At 41.6% G+C, this 18782-nt stretch overlaps 1 protein-coding gene across 1 annotated transcript in view; it reads right to left on the bottom strand.

Moving 5' to 3' along the window:
* phf2 (PHD finger protein 2) overlaps positions 1-18782 on the bottom strand; it is a gene marked incomplete at its 3' end in the record, with an annotated part of 68900 nt that overhangs the window by 22070 nt on the left and 28048 nt on the right. Inside the window, exons 5-13 of the mRNA XM_080728402.1 lie at positions 15971-16112; positions 14852-15038; positions 13056-13218; positions 11618-11705; positions 9001-9107; positions 4936-5027; positions 4355-4444; positions 1579-1788; positions 523-678 (exon numbers count right to left, since the gene is read on the bottom strand). Of these exons, the coding sequence (XP_080584528.1) occupies positions 523-678; positions 1579-1788; positions 4355-4444; positions 4936-5027; positions 9001-9107; positions 11618-11705; positions 13056-13218; positions 14852-15038; positions 15971-16112 (1235 nt within the window). The remainder of the gene's footprint in view (positions 1-522; positions 679-1578; positions 1789-4354; positions 4445-4935; positions 5028-9000; positions 9108-11617; positions 11706-13055; positions 13219-14851; positions 15039-15970; positions 16113-18782) is intronic.

Genomic DNA, 18782 nt, shown 5'->3' with positions numbered 1-18782 from the left:
CCCCCATGAGTGTTCTTCATAGGGGGGGGGGGGGGGGGTTAACCCATTTAGACTGGGAACGCATTATTACGCTTTATTTAGTGATTTAACTATTGAAAAATTGCAGATATACAAGCTCACAGTGCAGCACCGAGTGCCGCGCTGTGAGCTTGTATATCTCAAACTTTTTCATGTGAAGGACCCCCAAAATTATATGTATTTGGCCACGGACCCCATCTCAAAATATTTAGTTCCAGGGACCCCCAAAGAGGCAAAACTTGAGTTACAAATGTTCGCTTAAAAATACATATATTCAAAGATTTGCACACATTTTCACGACTACAAGCTCGCGCTGTGAGCTTGTATATCTGCTATTTTTCAATAGCTAAATGATGAAATAACGAATGCCCCTCCACCTTGGGCCCTCGTAACCCAGTCCCTCTTTTCCCCCCCTTGTGACACCCCTGCCTGTCAGCACAGATATGTTAGTGATATACGATCTCCATATTATACGTGGTATAGCATAATGATGTATGCGTTCACCTTTGCCTTCTTGGGCTGCTGGTCCATCTTGCTCAGGATGTCCTTGGCGTGGGACTCCAGAGCAGCGAAGCTGGAAGGTTTGGGAGGAGGAGGAGTGACCTTCTCCTCCTTGACTTTCTTGGCTTTCTTCTTCCCTCCTTCCTTCACCTTGGGGACCTTTGCAATTACCGTTCACAGAGTAGGCATTTAGCAGACACTCTTATCCAGAGCAGCTTGCAACATGCAAATAATCACAAACATACAGAATGCAGAGACAGTGTAGTGCTTCAGGAAACTATGATACCATGTAAACCAGGGGTTTTCAAAGTGGGTGACGAGGCACCCTGGGGTGCCGTGACGGCAGTCCAGTGGTGCCGCGAGATCATTTGATAATATTTAGAATTTATTTGGACACTTGAAAAACATATTTAGTATCATTTTAAACTTGAAGTACAAAGTTATTTTCAGTCATTTCTAACCTAAATGGCTGTTATCTTCATCATACAAAGCTGTCGCACAAAACTAGTGAAAACAGCCGATCTACAAGCACACAACGATGCGAGGCGTTGTGTGCTTGTAGATCTGCTGTTTTCATTAGTTTAGATAATTTTATAGATGATAAATACAAAACGAATGGTTTTGGACATACAAGGTTTCCACCCGACAACGACGATATGCATAAGGTGCTGGGAGTGAGAATTATAATGTAGGGGTGCCCCTGAAAAAATGAATGGGGTGCCCTGAGACAAAAAAGTTTGGGAACCCCTGGTCTAAACAACATGCTATCCCCCAGTTCAAATATGATTATTTTGGGGGAAAAGGTTGAGAACCACTGGTCTAAGTCATATCTCCAGGGTTTAGAATCTAAACAACATGCCACCTAAATGACATTACATTTGAAACCATAGGATACCTCGGCTGGTAAATAACATTACATTTGAAACCATAGGCTACCTTGGCTGGTAAATAACATTACATTTGAAACCATAGGCTACCTTGGCTGGTAAATAACATTACATTTGAAACCATAGGCTACCTTGGCTGGTAAATAACATTACATTTGAAACCATAGGCTACCTTGGCTGGTTTGGGGGCTTTGGGTATCTTGGGTGGTTTGGGGGGCTTGGGGGGCTTGGAGGAGCTCTTCTTCCTGGACTCCTTGTCCCGGCAGGGTGAGGGGACGCGGGCCGGGGACGCCGGCTCCTCCGGGTCAGAGTGCGTGGACGGAGCCTCCTCCACCGGCTGCTTGGCGCTGGGGGGCTCGCTCTTAATGGCTTTTGTGGCGTTCTGCGGAATGGCTTTTGTGGCGTTCTGCGGAGGAAAACCATGGTGTGACTGTTAAAAGGGAAACCTTGTCGTTTTCACCATTCTGTGAGTCTGCAGGTTTGAAAGTAGCATTAGCATAGCATAGATAGAGCGCTGTTTCCCAAACAGTGGGTCAGGAGTCTTTGGGACCCATTTGTGGGTGGCGGACACATTTTTATGGGTCTTTTAATTTTAGTTTTCCTACATTTTGTTTTTAGTTATTATTATTATTATTTCAAGACATTTTGAAAAAGATTCCCCAAAAGATTCTCATGAAAAAAAGCTTGTAGATTGGCTGTTCCGGGCAAACTACCTCTGTTTTGGGTCCCTACCCGTTTTTCCCACCCCCTATTCTGAATTCCCATACACTTTTTTTTTCATATCACTTCATATAAGATGTGTTCCAAAAATGATGAACGAACGATCTTGGGGGTTTGACTCATATGGATATGAAGAATCAGCTGGCGGCGAAAAAACGCCAATGTTACTGCCGCCAAATTAGTCAAACCTTCGCCAGAAACAGACTGAATCAAATATGAGTGACTATCATAAACGATACTGAGCCACCTCCCTGACGATATCGCCAGAGACAGTCTGTTTATTTTTGGACCACGATTCATACATGAGACAGTTTTAAGATGACCCAATGTTATTCTCCATAGATACAATGACTTCCAGGAACCATGGGATGGACGAGTGACGTCAGGACTTTGCTACTCTATAGTAGGGGTTTTCAAAGTGGGTGACGGGGCACCCTGGGGTGCCGCGACGGCAGTCCAGGGGTGCCGCGAGATCATTTGAGAATATTTGGAATTTATTTGGACACTTGAAAAAATATTTTAACATTTTAAACTTGAAGTACAAAGTTATTTTTAGTCAGTTCTTATCAAAATGGCTATTTTCAGTCAGTTCTAACCAAAATGGCTATTATCTCAACGTTTTCCTCGCAACATAATCACTAAAATATCGTCACTGTCGGGGAGAAACCTCGTATCTCCAAGTTTCAAATGTGTACGTCTTTTAGTAAAGCAAAGTCCTGCTTCACCATACAAGACTGTCGCACAAAACTAGTGAAAACAGCCACACAACGCCTCGCGACGCGAATCGCTGTGTGCTTGTAGATCTGCTGTTTTCACTAGTTTGGTACATTTTATAGATGATAAATACAAAACGAACGGTTTTGGGCATACAAGGTTTCCACCCGACAACGACGATATGCTATAAATATAAGGTGCTGGGAGTGAAAATTATAATGTAGGGGTGCCTTGGATTAAAAAAAATATTCATGGGGTGCCCTGAGACAAAAAAGTTTGGGAAGCCTACTCTATAGCACTGAGCAGCGTGCAGTCTTCTGTCTGTCCCTGAAAGGCTGCTGGAGTTGTGATGAAAACATTACCTCCGCTACACATAAAAACTACAGCTTAAATACAGTTGGACAGAAACTCTCTTGATCCGGCGATTCCAGCTGGCAGATTTCTTCGCGCTGGGAGGCAAACTGGAGCCGGAAGTTGGATGGAATGCATTGAAGTCAATGAGATCCGGGTGGACAAGCTTATAAGAATAAACACTATCGTTTTAATGATTGCCACCTGCATTCAATAATTGTTTCAGGAAAAATAAAAGGAGACATGTCACACTTTGTTGTTCTGGTCTCTTGATTTTCCATTATTAGTGATACTAGACTGGAGCCCGTTGGGCAGAACAGTCACCATTGACGTCCAGTTGTGCAATACCTGTTGCATCTGTCTGTCTGTCTGTCTGTCTGTCTGTCTGTGTCCCTTTCATGGCCATACATTATATGGAGATCTCTTATCTCTGTCTGTAGGGGTGATTATTTGACATTATCGCAATTATTTTGTCATAATCGTCATAATCGTGAATGTTGAAAAATGACCGAAATAGTGGAAATAGCAGATCTACAAGCTCACAACGCGTCGCATCGCGACGCGTTGTGAGCTTGTAGATCGGCTATTTCCACTATCAAAGTTATTTTTTAAGTAGTAAGTTGTCAAATATGTCAAATATGTCAGTAATTTATTTGTGTATTTAGGTTATGTGTCATATCTGCAATGTGCAATTTCAAAGCCTAAAAGCCAAACAGAAACGTAATTATCAACGACAAAAGCACAATTAAATCGTTAATCGGCAATTATTTGAGTGACAATTAATCGTCCTGTAAAATGTCATATCGTGACAGCCCTATCTGTCTGTCTGGCTCTCTTTTATGACTTATTCCATGTCCAGGCAAGTCTGTGACGTCAGTACCATGATGTCAGCGTACAAACAGACAGACAGACAGACAGACATTTGGTAAATTAATAGTTCGAAAATAGATAACAATGAAGTTAAACTGAAGTGTCAACCGTTCTCCTTTAAGAAAGAAAGTTCTCTTTAAAAAAAAAGGTCTTCAAATAAACATTCAGCCCGCTGCAACGATAATTAAATGACTGTCTAAACTCTAAGTCATATCTCCAGGGGACACTGCGCTTCACGTGTCTTCACAATGGAATATTCATTCCAAAAGAACGAGACAGAGACAGAGACAGACCTCTGACATGCGGATCTCCCGGGCCAGGTCTTTAATGAGCTGGGTGGGCTTCATGTTCTCTGGAAGCTCGTCTTCGTGTTCTAGAAGAGCCTGTAGGGACGGACAACAGCAATGGTCATTGTTTGCTTTAACAACATTAACTCGGAGAGTGTACGAATTGGCATCTGTGTACTCTACAGCAGGGGTTTTCAAAGTGGGTGACGGGGCACCCTGGGGTGCCGCGACGGCATGATAATATTTGGAATTTATTTGGACACTTGAAAAAATATTTAGTATCATTTTAAACTTGAAGTACAAAGTTATTTTCAGTCAGTTCTAACCAAAATGGCTATTATCTCAACGTTTTCCTCGCAACATAATCACTAAAATATCGTCACTGTCGGGCAGAAACCTTGTATCTCCAAGTTTCAAATGTGTACGTCTTTTGGTAAAGCAAAGCACTGCTTCATCATACAAGACTGTCGCACAAAACTAGTGAAAACAGCCGATCTACAAGCACACAACGCCTCGCGATGCGAGGCGTGTGTACTCTACTGTGTGCTCTACAGAGTTGTAAGTGTGTGCGTGTGAAGTATATTCACCTGTTTTTTCGTCCATGCCCTGAATGCCCCGTTGATGATTTTGGCACCGTGTACCAAGTAGGGAGCCGGCTGTTTATTAGCCTTGTGTAAACCTGCAACACAGCCACAAATATTACCTTAGTCCCACGATATTGTAATCACAGAAGCACAGCAACGATCCTGAGGATTCATTTAACTCTGTTTCAGCCTTAAATTAACAATCAAAGAGTGTGAAGCAATTCTGTAGACGTTGAGAGCACAGAGTTGAAAAATAATAATTTAAAATAATGAAATGACACAGTGTGTGTATTGTCTCTCCCAGAGCGGCGTTCAAGTTTCTAATAAAGCTAAACTTTAAAGAGCGTGCATTGTGATATTATCAAGACGGCCTGGAGCGGGGCCACTTTGGCCCCAGGACGGCCTGGTAGTTAAGAGGCCTTAGGGCCCCCGATGCAGCGCAACATGTCCGTCAACACCGCCAAGTTTCTATGCAACATTCAGCGTGTCCTTGAGTGAGACACTCGGCTCCCTCTCCGCTCGCTCCCCGGTGGAAGCCACTCCGGCTCCCATTCGTCAAACGTCAAGCGAAACGACTTCACGGACAATCAGTAATAGTGGTGATTTGCTTGAGGATATAATTACACTTTCTGTTTCGAGCGGCGAGAGCAGAGCAGCGAAACAGAACTTATTTGGATGGAAAAACAAGCGCAAGCCGTGGGCCAAAAAGCTCAGGTTTTGGCCTCCGGTTTTTGTTGTGGATGGAGGAGCTCCAAGGCTGCGTCTCTGGACAATAAGAATAGATTCATCTTTCTACCTCCTTTTGTTTCCGACAAAGAGATCAAACTCCTCCTCGGTCGAAAAACCCACGCGGCAAATGTCGCTGAGCACCTCTGTTCTTCCAATAAGCGGTTCAGACCATAACATTGCCGTTATGGGAATGAAGTTTTAATGTGGCTTTCCGCCTTTAACCCATTTAGAACGGGTACACATTATGGTGTATCATTATTTTATGCTTTAACTATTGAAAAATAGCAGATATACAAGCTCACAGCGCGGCACCGAGTGCCGCGCTGCGAGCTTGTAGATCTGCTATTTTTGAAAAATCGTGAAAATTTGAATTTTGACCCGATTATATAAGTGTCTTTTGAATCCTTCTAAGGTTTTTTGAAAAACCTATGTTTCTATGTCAGCAATTCTGGCCAGCCATCGTCAAAAAAAAGGTCCTTTTCACTTAAATGGAGCTCAGTTAGTCTGTTCTTTAGAGACTACTATGTCAGTGGTTCTCAAACCTTTTCATGTGAAGGACCCCCAAAATGATATGTATTTGGCCACGGACCCCCATCTCAAAATATCTGGTTCCAGGGACCACCCAGAAGCAAAATTTGAGTTACAAACGTTCGCTTTGAAAATACATTATATTCAAAGATTTTGCACACATTTTCACGTCTTTTTCAAAAATAGCAGATCTACAAGCTCGCAGCGCGGCACTCGGAGCCGCGCTGTGAGCTTGTAGATCTGCTATTTTTCACTGGTTAAAGCATTCAATAATTCTAGGCCTGAATGGGTTTAATAGTGTTTTGATGATAGAAAACAATCAGCAGCTTATCTGATTAGTCCTGTCAGCTCATGAAAGGTATTTTTCACAAACCAGAGGCCGTTCGGGGGCGCTGCGTATTCCGACCAAATGCCTCCGTTGGAAGGCTTGGCCTCGGCACTGATTACAGCGCGCTGTGATCACAAGCACAACAGGATGCTAATGAACTACCTCCAGGCACAGCGCTGGAAGAGATGTTCACATTGTTTATTTGAAGTGAAAGTAGCAATATCACCATTATTAAAAAACACTCAAAATTTGACTAGGGTAAAAGTAAAAAATGTATCGGTGTCAAACAATACTATGTGGTGTGTGGGCTTGCAGATCAGCTGTTCAATAGTGCTCGAGTGGTTAATATATGTTTTGTATGAAGAAATCTGAATTTCTTCATACACACGGACACACACACACACACACGGACACACACAAGGACGGACGGACGGACGGAGACGAAAACATAGTCTCTCCCCATGCTTTTCGGCTGGTGGAGACAAAAAAGAAAAAGAAGAATATTGGTACATTAATGGCAGGGACTGCTGTGCACACAGTGGCAATCTGGCCATAACACACTCATAGTCGGAGGCCTTAGGGTTTTTTCGTACTAATCAGTCTAAAAGCACCACATTTTGCACAGATGTAGCCCAGGGCATGCTCTAATGATTTAGCTACGGCGCCCAAGACGGCGACCTTCGGGGTCGCCACAGCGGCAAAATCAAGTTGGGCTCCCATCGACTTTCTATACAGGAGGAAAATACCCAGAAAGCATCATGACAAACCCCTAGTTAGACCCCTCACATCCTACTTAAATACCCAGGTAAATCATTAGAGCATGTCCTGGGCTACATCTGTGCAAAATGTGGCACTTTTAGACTGATTAGCACAAAACTACCATTCTATCTCCTGAAGGCCCCCGACTATCACGCACGCAAGCACACAAGTGTGTGCACACAATGGCAATCTGGCCATAGCACGCACGCTCGCTCGCGCACACACACACACACACACACACACACACACACACACACACACACACACACACACACACACACACACACACACACACACACACACACACACACACACACACACACACACACACACACACACACACACACTCTTATGTTTATACTACTATACTTGTGAGGACATCAGTATTTTAGGACGGCAGATAAAATAGCAAAAAGGAAAAAAAGCCTATCTACATACAAGTTGTGAGCTTGTAGATCACCCATCATTCCGGTGTGTGGCACTGGTGCACAACTAGACATGAAAAAAATGTAACCCCAAGCCTAAATCTTTTCCTAATTGTAAACCTAACTCCCCAAATCATTTGTAACCCCAAAACCATTTCTCTTTGGAGGACCAGGTCCGTGCGCACACACACACACACACACACACACGCATGCGCGCATACACACACGCACGCACACACACACTTTTGTGTGGAAACATAAACAGTTGCCCAAAGCCATGTGAGGGGAGTTTTTTAAACACAGGCTTGTAATGGAGCAAGTGATTCTTGCTCAGCCAAGCCTTTTGATGCTAATTATCTGTGAACTCCTCCGTTCACCGATTTAACGACTGAAATAATATCTCTGCATCCAGGCCTCCTCATCTGCACCACAGACACGCGACAGACACAACCATGGATGATCAGAGAGACAAGAGACAGAGAGTTTGTATTTCCTGCTGTTTGCATTATTTGTTTGGAGGAAACGGAGCTAAATAAAGAGGTTCCATAAAAAACACATTAAAAGAATAAAACGAAACAATTACAAAAGACGATTGTAGAGCAATGTTTCTCGTGCTGTCAGACATGTCTAGTTGTGACGACCATTTGTACAGTACACTCTCAGAGATCTTACAGACCTGTTATGGTCATTCAGGCCTAGTTCTTTATGTGTTTCTGGTAATATTATTGTCCACTCATTCTGTATGGCCGTGGCAAAAATTTAATTTTGACAAAAATGTCGACCACAAGCCAACATGGCGATGACCCCTGATGCCAATTCATACGCTTAGGGCACAGAAAGATTAAAACCCACTGGTGTAGAGCACTGTTTCCCAAACACTAGGTCGGGACCCTTTTTTTGGGTCGCGGAGACATTTTTATGGGTCCCTTTATTTTTAGTTTTCCTACATTTCGTTTTTAATTATTATTATTTCAAAACATTCTCAAAAAACATCACCAAAATAGCAACAATTTTCATGAATTAAAAAACGAATTCAGCGATTTCTTTCAGTAATTTCATGAAGGAACAAAAGAAAAATCAAAGCAATTCCATAAATTAGAAAACAAAGGAAGAAGTAGTGAAAATAGCAGACGCTCACAACGCGGTGTGAAGCGAGGCGCTGTGAGCTTGTAGATCTGCTATTTTCACTAGCTCTTCACTAGCTCTTGAGCCTTTTGGAACCACGTGTAGAGAGTGTGCTCTCAACAGACAGGATGGTGCGGGCGTGTGTGTTGATCCGTGATGAGAATGAGAGCTCACCTTTGAAGCGCTCCAGGTAGTGTCGTCCCACGTACCAGCACGCCGTCTCGAAGTTGGGGAAAGGAGTGAGCGACCGCACCTTCAGCCTCTTCTCCACCTCGTACGCCCTGAGAGACACATGAAACACCCACCAGAGACACCCATGATCAGGGAAAGGTACTCAAATGTTTTACTTGAAGCTGTGATGACACGCAAAAAAAAAAGATAAATCAGGCTATCTCTTTGGCTAATATTGTTGATGACGTCACGCAACGCCTCTACTGTACTTCACACTGTATGTACTGTACTGTCGGTTGGCTAGTCCGTCTCCCCTTGCCCACACTATGAAAACCAGGAAGTCGTCATATAAGTCGTGCATATAAAAATTATATAATCCCTCAGATATCTTAGTTTTAGCAACATTGTTCATGTCAAGCAGTTAGTTTGGCTTATTTGTTGAAATGATAAAAATCGCTATGGTGGTCGGTGGATTGCGACCCCCGCTGGTGGGCGGTTGAAGGCTAGATTCCAGCCGGGGAGGAGGGAGCTAAAGACAGGCAGATTTGGGGGTGGTGCTCGGTGACCGATAGCGATTTTGATCATTATAAGCACGAACAAACTAGTTTATGTGGACGATATCTATGTAACTAAGATATTCGATTGGGTACGTATATTTTATATGCGCAGAATTACATTTTTACGTTTTTAAGTTGAGGCTACTTCCTCAATTTCCTGGTCAGTGCGAGCCGAGTCAGACGGGAGGCGCTGCGCTCTCTCTGCTCTCTGACTGTTTCAGAGCGTTTACAGAGAGACGACGTGAACCACTGTACCATAATGTTAAACGTTGGTGCGTGACATCACACCTAAATTCAAAAATGTACTCGAGTAAAAGTGCAAAAGTATTGGCATCAATATGTACCAAAAGTAAAAATACTCTTTGTGTACCTCTTTTGAAATGGCCAGAATGTACTGTATATAGCGTTGAAGTGGTTAATGTATGTTTTGTAATAATAATCAATCTACAAAGTAAGCAGTAACTAAAGTTTTCAAATAAATGTAGTGTAGTAAAAGTACAATATTTGGATCCGAGATGCGGTGGAGTAGAAGTAAAAGTATTGGAAATACTCGAGTAATGTACAAATACCTCAAAATTGTACTTAATTAAGTACAGTACTAAAGTAAATTTACTTGGTTACTTTCCACCACTGTCCATGATGCATGGCACGACGGATTATTCCGTCAAAGCTCGGCTGTTTACAGCGCACTTCCAAAGATCGTGGAGAATTCATAAACAGTCTTAGTGGAATACACAGATGGTTAAACGAACAACTCCTGAAGTAGAACACGCCATGTCATCAGGGCTGGAATACACAAAGTCCTTCTACAGTACATACGTCATCCAGATTAATTATGAAATCAAACTTTGGAATCTTCACTGGGACTGGCTAAATTCAACTACAGGGAATGAAGGATGAGTGTGTGTGTGTGTGTGTGTGTGTGTGTGTGTGTGTGTGTGTGTGTGTGTGTGTGTGTGTGTGTATTATAGCAGTGGTTCTCATCCTTTTCAGGCCGTGACCCCCAAAATAATCATATTTGAACTGGGGACCCCCCAACCCTGACGAGCACTAAGAGTTGAGGAATTACATTTTGTATAACACGGTTCTATTGTGAAAATAGCAGATCGAGGCGTTATGAGCATGTAGATCGGCTATTTTCACAATTTCTGCCTCTAATATTTGAGAATTTGGCCAATGTTTTAATTTGTAATTTTAGAGGTACTAAAAAGTCCTCAAATTGTCACTTTAGAAATGTGCAGATACCCTCTATACACTTAAAACTTTGTTGGTTTGTTTACTATTGAGTGAAAAAAAAAAAAAAAAAACAATGTTTCACATTAAGCTAATCATCTAGGGACCCCCCAAAATAATTTGGCGACCCCCCGTGGGGGTCCCAACCCACAGGTCGAGAACCACTGTATTATAGAGAACTAGCCCTTACCCGTTCAAAGATATGAGCTCCAAAATGATGTGCAGTGTGTGGGTTATGGGATGTGCACTGTGCACACAGTATATGAGGGATGGAAAGTAACTTTAACTGGTGCTTGCATGATGTAGGAGCATCAATGTAAGAAACCCGTTTTGTTTAATGGCTACAGAGATACTGTCCCCCAGCCCGCCCGCCCACCCGCCTGCACACACACCCGCCTGCCTGCACACACACACACACACACACACACACACACACACACACACACACACACACACACACACACACACACACACACACACACACACACACACACACACACACACACACACACACACACACACACACACACACACACACACACACACACACACAGAGCTGGTTAAACATTTTGCCTCAAGCTAGATGCAGAATAGATGTGCCTCATGCTAGATGCAGAATAGATAGTAGATACACCATAAAAATGCTAATATACAGCATACGATTTGTGAAAGTGACAAACGGGCTTCACAGTTATGTCAGGTGTGTTCATATGCTTATGGTGATGCGATTTCAGATCAATTGCTCCAGCCACTGAGGAGAAACGCTGTGACAGACACTCACTCAGACACTCACTCAGACATTCGCAAAATTATAGTATAGATGTCCACACCTCATTTGCATCTCCACGCTCAGGTTGTGGACAAAATGTCCAGAGAATGCCAAACAGTCGACTGGGGTCAGTATTGCATTGATCCAACCTTCAAAGAAACACAAATCAAAAGTAGTCAAACACATCGTTTTGTATGCGCACTGCTAGAAATTGTACAGATGACAAAGTACTGAACCTCAGTAATACACTGTAAAATCTATTTGTAATGCAGGCAATGCTCAAAATGTGTTTTAATTATTAAAATGTTAATACAAAAGAGTGGTACAGTGAGTATGTATTTCTGCAGACAGAATTAGTAAGTCAGCACCTTCCTCAATGCAAATTGATGATACTTGCATGTTTTGTTGCAAAGATAATCTTAACAAATGAACATCCTTTTATGATTTTAGAAGTTAAAATGCAATCACCAGGAGTAATTTTTTTGTGGTTGAACAAAATAATATTGTTAATGTGTTAATAATAGTTAGAGATGCTCCGATTGCGATCTTTGGGGCCGATACTGATCAACTGGGAATCAGCATCTGCCGAAACCGATATTCCCGATCACAGTGTCAAATCCACAAATTCTTCTATTTATTGTGCTGTAGCAGCAATGCAGCATTTATATATTTAATGATTCTTCTTACAAAACATTGACATCGTATATTAAGTATAAACATTAGGAGATTGCAGGCTGAGGTCCTTTAGTATCCAATTCAACGTGTAGGAGTTGAAGCTGAGGTTACATTCAGTCCAACAGATAACTATTGTGAAAATAGCTGATCTAGCTTGTAGATCGGCAAAGCCGATACCGATCAAAGCCGATAGAGGCATTATCGTTCGATCGCGATCACTCACCGATCAATCGGCACATCTCTAATAATAGTCAGGGTTCCCACACATTTTTACCAATTTATTTCCAAAACCTTTCCAGAATATTTAACACAATTTCCAGGACTATATAACCATAATTCAGCTCAATAACGAGTCACTTACTCCTATGCACAGTGCCCAAAGACAGGTAGTGTATGCCAGTGGTTCCCAACCTTTTCAGGCCGTGACCCCCGAAATCATATTTGAACTGGGGACCCCGGCACCCTAACGAGCACTAAGAGTTGAGGAATTTTGTATAACACGGTTTTATTGTGAAAATAGCCGATCTACATGCTCACAACGCCTCGCGTTGCGAGGCGTTGCGAGCATGTAGATCGGCTATTTTCACAATTTCTGCCTCTATTTTGGCCAATGTTTAATTTGTCATTTCAGAGGTATTAACAAAATCAATAACCAAAGACAACACATAGCTATTTTTTCCAGGACCTTCCAGGGCCCTTGATCAATTCCAAAACTTTTCCAGTACCGGAAAAATATTTTTCTAATTTCAAAATATTTCCAGGAATTTCATGACCGTGGGAACCCTGAATAGTGTTGATGGTGGTGTTGTTGGTGCTGCGCTGACCTGATGGAATGAAGAGCGTCTGGCCTTGCTTCAGAGTGCATTTGTAACACTTGTCCACCTGGTCAGCGAAGAACATCTCCGTGTGATTGGACGAAGACCTCCAGCGCTCGTACAGGGACAGGTTGGCAGAGGTGGGCTTGATCAGGAAGAAGATCTTCTCTCCCTGCAGCCACACACACACACACACACACACACTCAGCATGACTGACAGCTGTCATTTTGATTGATTTGGTTATTTTGTACAGGCTTTCTAAGCCAGTGGTTCTCAACCAGCTGCCCCCCCCCCCCCCCCCCACACACACACACACACACACTAGGGCATTCACCAAATATTCGAATATTCGAATATCAAAGTCACTATTAGACGTTAAGTCGAATATTTGCTTATTTTTTATTTTTTTATTGTTTTCTCTTTAAAAAATGTATAGTTTATAAAGCTTGGCTAGATAGGAAGTCATAAAAATGAGTTGTCAATGCCCCTGGTGGATGAATTTGTTAATGCTCTATACCAGGGGTTCTCAAACCTTTTTAGGCTGTGACCCCCAAAATAAACATATTTGAACTGGGGACCCCCACCCTGACAAGCATTTGGAATTGTAGGTATTACATTTAATGTGACTCGGTTCCGCAGATACATATTGTGAAAATAGCAGATCTACATGCTCACAACGCCTCGCGTTGCGAGGCGTTGTGAGCATGTAGATCGGCTATTTTCACAATGTTCGCCTCTTGCTTACTTAATATTTGACAGTTTGGCCAGTACTGTCGAATATTCGACTATTCGAATACTTTGCGGTAATAATTCGAATACTAAAAATCACTATTCGTGAATGCCCTACCCCACACACACACACCAAATAATCATATTTGAACTGCACCCTGACAAGCAATTTTCAGGAGTTGATAACATTACATTTATTTTGACTCGGTTCCACAGATAACTATTGTGAAAATAGCTGATCTACAAGCTCACAGCGCCTCGTGTTGAAAGGCGTTGTGAGCTTGTCAATCGTCTATTTTCCGCGAAAGCCTTCCCCACAAGGAGGGATGCAGGGGTTTAAGCGGTAAACTCTGGTGAATGGAATTCTAAGTGACATTAAACCGAGCTCCATTTGGCATTTGGGTCTCTGGACTACCAAGCCTTAAATCCAGCATTAAGACATGTTCTTGTAAAGATCACGTAACCATTAAAATTATTATGCCTATTATGGCTATAAATTACAGACAGTGATTTCAAAGAAAAGCATTTTGAAGCACTTTAGTCAAACTTCAAGCGCATTCCTGACCTTCGCAAAAAAACAACTTGTTCCAGTTTAAACACATTGAATTGAATTGAAAACAAACCCTGTTTACACAGCGAAATCCTCAGTGATAATTTAACTCCAAACACTCACTCTGAGTTCAGTTCAGTAGTGGAAAATAACTATGCACATTTACTCAAGTAACTCTGTACTTATGTAAGTACAGACTTGAGGTACTTTTTATTTTATCTTGCTTGAATATTTCAATTCCCACTCTCTTCTACTCCTCTACATCTCAGGCAAATATTGTACTTGTTACTCTAGTACAGTGGTTCTCAACCTTTTCAGGCCACAACCCCCAAAATAATCATATTTGATCAAACAAACCTTTTGTTTTAACCAATAATGACACTTACAGCACCTTTAAACTGTTCCTCATTTTGCTAGGGACCCCCTGGAACCCCCTTAAGGACCCCTCCATGTCCCCACCCAGACCCCACTCTCAGAGTTCAAGAGCCAGAATGTGACAATGCCTGTGAATGTTGGTGACATTACCTTGAGCACGTGGTACCACACGGAGGCGCCACCGTTCTCGATGTGGAAGTCTGTGTAGCTGTCCTTCACACAGATCAGACAGTACTTGGTGACTTTGGGTTTTCCCAGCAGCGCGTCGTCCGGCCAGTAGTTCTGTACCCACGACAACCTGCGTACGATCTGTGGACTCTCCACGATGCTGTCCATCCTGTACACACACAAAGATATGATTATGATACGATACGAGGACTCTCCATGATCCTGTAAATCATGGGTCTTCAACTTGGGGTGCGAGGTGTTGTAAGCTTGTAGATCGGCTATTTTTGTCAAAGACATTTGTAGAGGGAAAAGAAGAGCAGACTAAGTATTTGACGCTTCAAGTGGTTCAATGTCTGAAAATACACATTACTCCAACATGATGACAGTGCTGTCAAACAAGTCTGAGCTGTCTAAGAAATCTATGAACATTTTTAATCTGCAACACAATTTTGTACAATATGTAGTGGGGGTCCCTGCTTCATCTCTCTCTCAGCTAAGGGGTCCTTGGCCTGAAAACGTCGAAGACCCCTGATGTACAGATACACGGAGGGCCGTCGTTTATGACATTTTACGTGACAATTAATCGTCACACAAATATTTGCGATTTAACGATTTAATTGTGGTTATGTCGTTGAACACTGGAACTAACTAAATAATATGAAAAAATAAAATACATTTCTGTTTGGCTTTTAGGCTTTCAAGTTGCACAGGGAAGATTATGACAAATAACCAAAATATACAAAGAAATGAACGATAGGATATCTAACAACTTTATACTTAACAAAGATAGTTTATAGTGGAAATAACCGATGCGACACGTTGTGAGCTTGTAGATCTGCTATTTGAAAATATAATAACATTCATCAACATGGAAACGATTATGACGCACAAAACTAGTGAAAATAGCCGATCTACAAGCACACAGCGCCTCGCGACGCGAGGCGCTGTGTGCTTGTAGATCGGCTATTTTCACGATTTTAAATCATTTTGAAAATAACAACAAGAAAAGGAAAGTTTTGGACATACAAGGTTTCCACGCGACGACAACGATATATTTGCTTAGGTTTTTATCCATTTATTTTCGAGGTAACGTGGGTGTACCTGGTGTCTGAGAACTCTAGGTTGATGACGTTCAGGACCTTCTTTCTGTTGGTGCTGTAATAATAGTCCACAAACTCCTTCAGCTTCATCTTGCCGTCACTCTGCTTGGTGACGTCCACCACGTCCACGCCCACGTCGGGACCTGTGGGACAAAGACTAACGTCAGCGAACAGAAGCACCGCACAAAGAACTCACGGGCACCACACGGATTCAGATGCAGTGTTGATTTCGTCGACTAAAACTATGACGAAAAATGTTTGTCGACTGTTTTTTTCACTGACGAAAACTAAATATAAACTAAACAAAAACTAAGCTGTGGAGACTAAAACTAAGACTAAATATATTGACAATTTCGTCAATAAAATAAAAACTAGACTAAAACGTTAGGGAGGGACTAGTGGAGAAGAGAGTCATTTTATGTTTGGTTGCTCTCAGGTGTTGCGTGCTGAAAATAGCCGATCTACAAGCTCACAACGCGACGCGCTGCGACGCATTGTGAGCTTGTAGATCTGCTATTTTCAGCACACAACCAAGTGTAAAATCAGTCATTACGATGCCATCAAGGCCTGCTAAAATACATTTTAGTCGACTAAATCAACTGTAGATTTAGTCGACTAAAATTAGACTAAAACTAATACTTTCAGGTGACTAGATTATGACTAAAACTAAATTACATTTTATTCAAAAGACTATGACTAAAACGAAATCAAAATTTGCTGTCAAAAACAACACTGTTCAGATGCAGACAGTGGTGGAACTCAACCCCAGTATATCCTCCTATTTCCACATTTTAACTTTTTGTGCTTTTTTCATAAATGAACGCTCTACTTGATCATACTACAACCACAGCATCACAAAAAAGCAGAGCCACAAGCTTTTGAGCTTGTCGATCAGCTACTTTTGCTATTTTTGAATTTTTCAATCCTGAAAAGTAACGGTGAAAGTTACAAACTACAACGTGAAAGTTGCTCGGTCAAATTTGTTCTTCAAGTTAAAGTGCAGTAGGCCTACTTGCTTTTAAAAATGTAAAGCAAGTATTCAAAAGTATGTGCTTTTACAGATATTCATGTATTCAAAAGTAATTTTTTTCCAATACAAAATACTCAAGTAAAGCACAGATACTCAAGTCAATGTTCTTTCTTATTTGTTTGTTACTGTTCATTTGTCAAGTTCTCTGCCCTGTCATGTTCAGAATGTAGTCAAATGCTGCCCTCTACTGGCAGACTGACGCCACACCACCAGCTGAAAGGCATCTATTATTTCAAAGGCTGAGGCAAACAAGGCACTTTTAATGTCACTGAAATGCAAAATGAGGTCAAATAAACTATACAAAGAACAACCACAGGGACAATATGTGAAATAAGCTTATTTTGTAGGAGAATCAAAGTAGTTAAGACAATTGGAATCATGTGGATTTGAGGATCAGAATCATTATCAGTTCTATTGTCACATCTCAGGTTTAGAGGTCAGTGGGTCAGATTAGTTTTTGTGCAAGCTCCATTGTGTTGTTTTCCTGACAGATATCTACATACAGATCCATTGTGTTGTTTTCCTGACAGATATCTACATACAGATCCATTGTGTTGTTTTCCTGACAGATATCTACATACAGATCCATTGTGTTGTTTTCCTGACAGATATCTACATACAGATCCATTGTGTTGTTTTCCTGACAGATATCTACATACAGATCCATTGTGTTGTTTTCCTGACAGATATCTACATACAGATCCACGTGGGAATAGCGTGCCTCTAAAGTGGATTTTGAACCTCGAGGCAGGAATAAGGTTTTTCATATGAATGATTGGGTCGAGAAGCAGAGGCCAACGTATTCCTCCAGTAACACTGTGATTGTATTAGAGGTGAGGGGTCAACACATTTTGCACAAGATATGCGTTTGACAGATGTCATTTCTTGTCACACAGCAAATGTGTAATTTTCAGTACCAACCTTCCCTCTACATTTATACCTCATCAGTTTGCTTGTTGTTGTTTTTTTGTTTACACATGAGTTATGTTTAACCTCTTAAACCCTATACACTAGGGCATTCACGAATAGTGATTTTTAGTATTCGAATTATTCGACCTCAAAGTATTCGAATAGTTGAATATTCGACAGGACTGGCCAAACTGTCAAATATTAAGTAAGCAAGAGGCGAACATTGTGAAAATAGCCGATCTACATGCTCACAACGCCTCGCGTTGCGAGGCGTTGTGAGCATGTAGATCTGCTATTTTCACAATATTTATCTGCGGAACTGAGTCAAATTAAATGTAATACCCACAATTCCAGTCAGGGTGGAGGTCCCCAGTAAAAATATGTTTATTTTGGTGGTCACGGCCTAAAAAGGTTTGAGAACCCCTGGTATAGAGCAAATTCATCCACCAGGGGCAAACTCATTCTTATGACTTCCTATGTAGCCAAGCTTTATAAACTATATATATATATATATATATATATATATAGTTTATTTTTATTTATTTATTTATTTATTTTTTAAAGAGAAAAATAAGCGAATATTCAACTTCGGTGAACAACGTCGAATAGTGACTTTGATATTCGAATATTCAAATATATGGTGTATGCTCTACTATACACTGACCAGAGTCTTCCAGGGCTCTATTCTAGTCCCCCCTAATGTTTTCCCTCTACACCAAATATCATTGCCAAACAAAGCCGATCTACAGCTTACATTGGCTTGTTTGGGCCAAATTGTTCACCTCAGAATAGAACAGCTAGGGTTCAATTGGTTTGCTTTGATCATCCGGATTAAATTCCTCATCCACATTCATATCACAGCACTTTGTAGTGT

This window comes from Nannobrachium achirus (genome assembly GCF_963921795.1).
Source record: "Nannobrachium achirus genome assembly, chromosome: 6".
Taxonomy (NCBI): Eukaryota; Metazoa; Chordata; class Actinopteri; order Myctophiformes; family Myctophidae; genus Nannobrachium; species Nannobrachium achirus.
The sequence above is the reverse complement of the archived record's forward strand: the minus strand, read 5'-3'. Positions and strand labels throughout refer to the sequence as shown.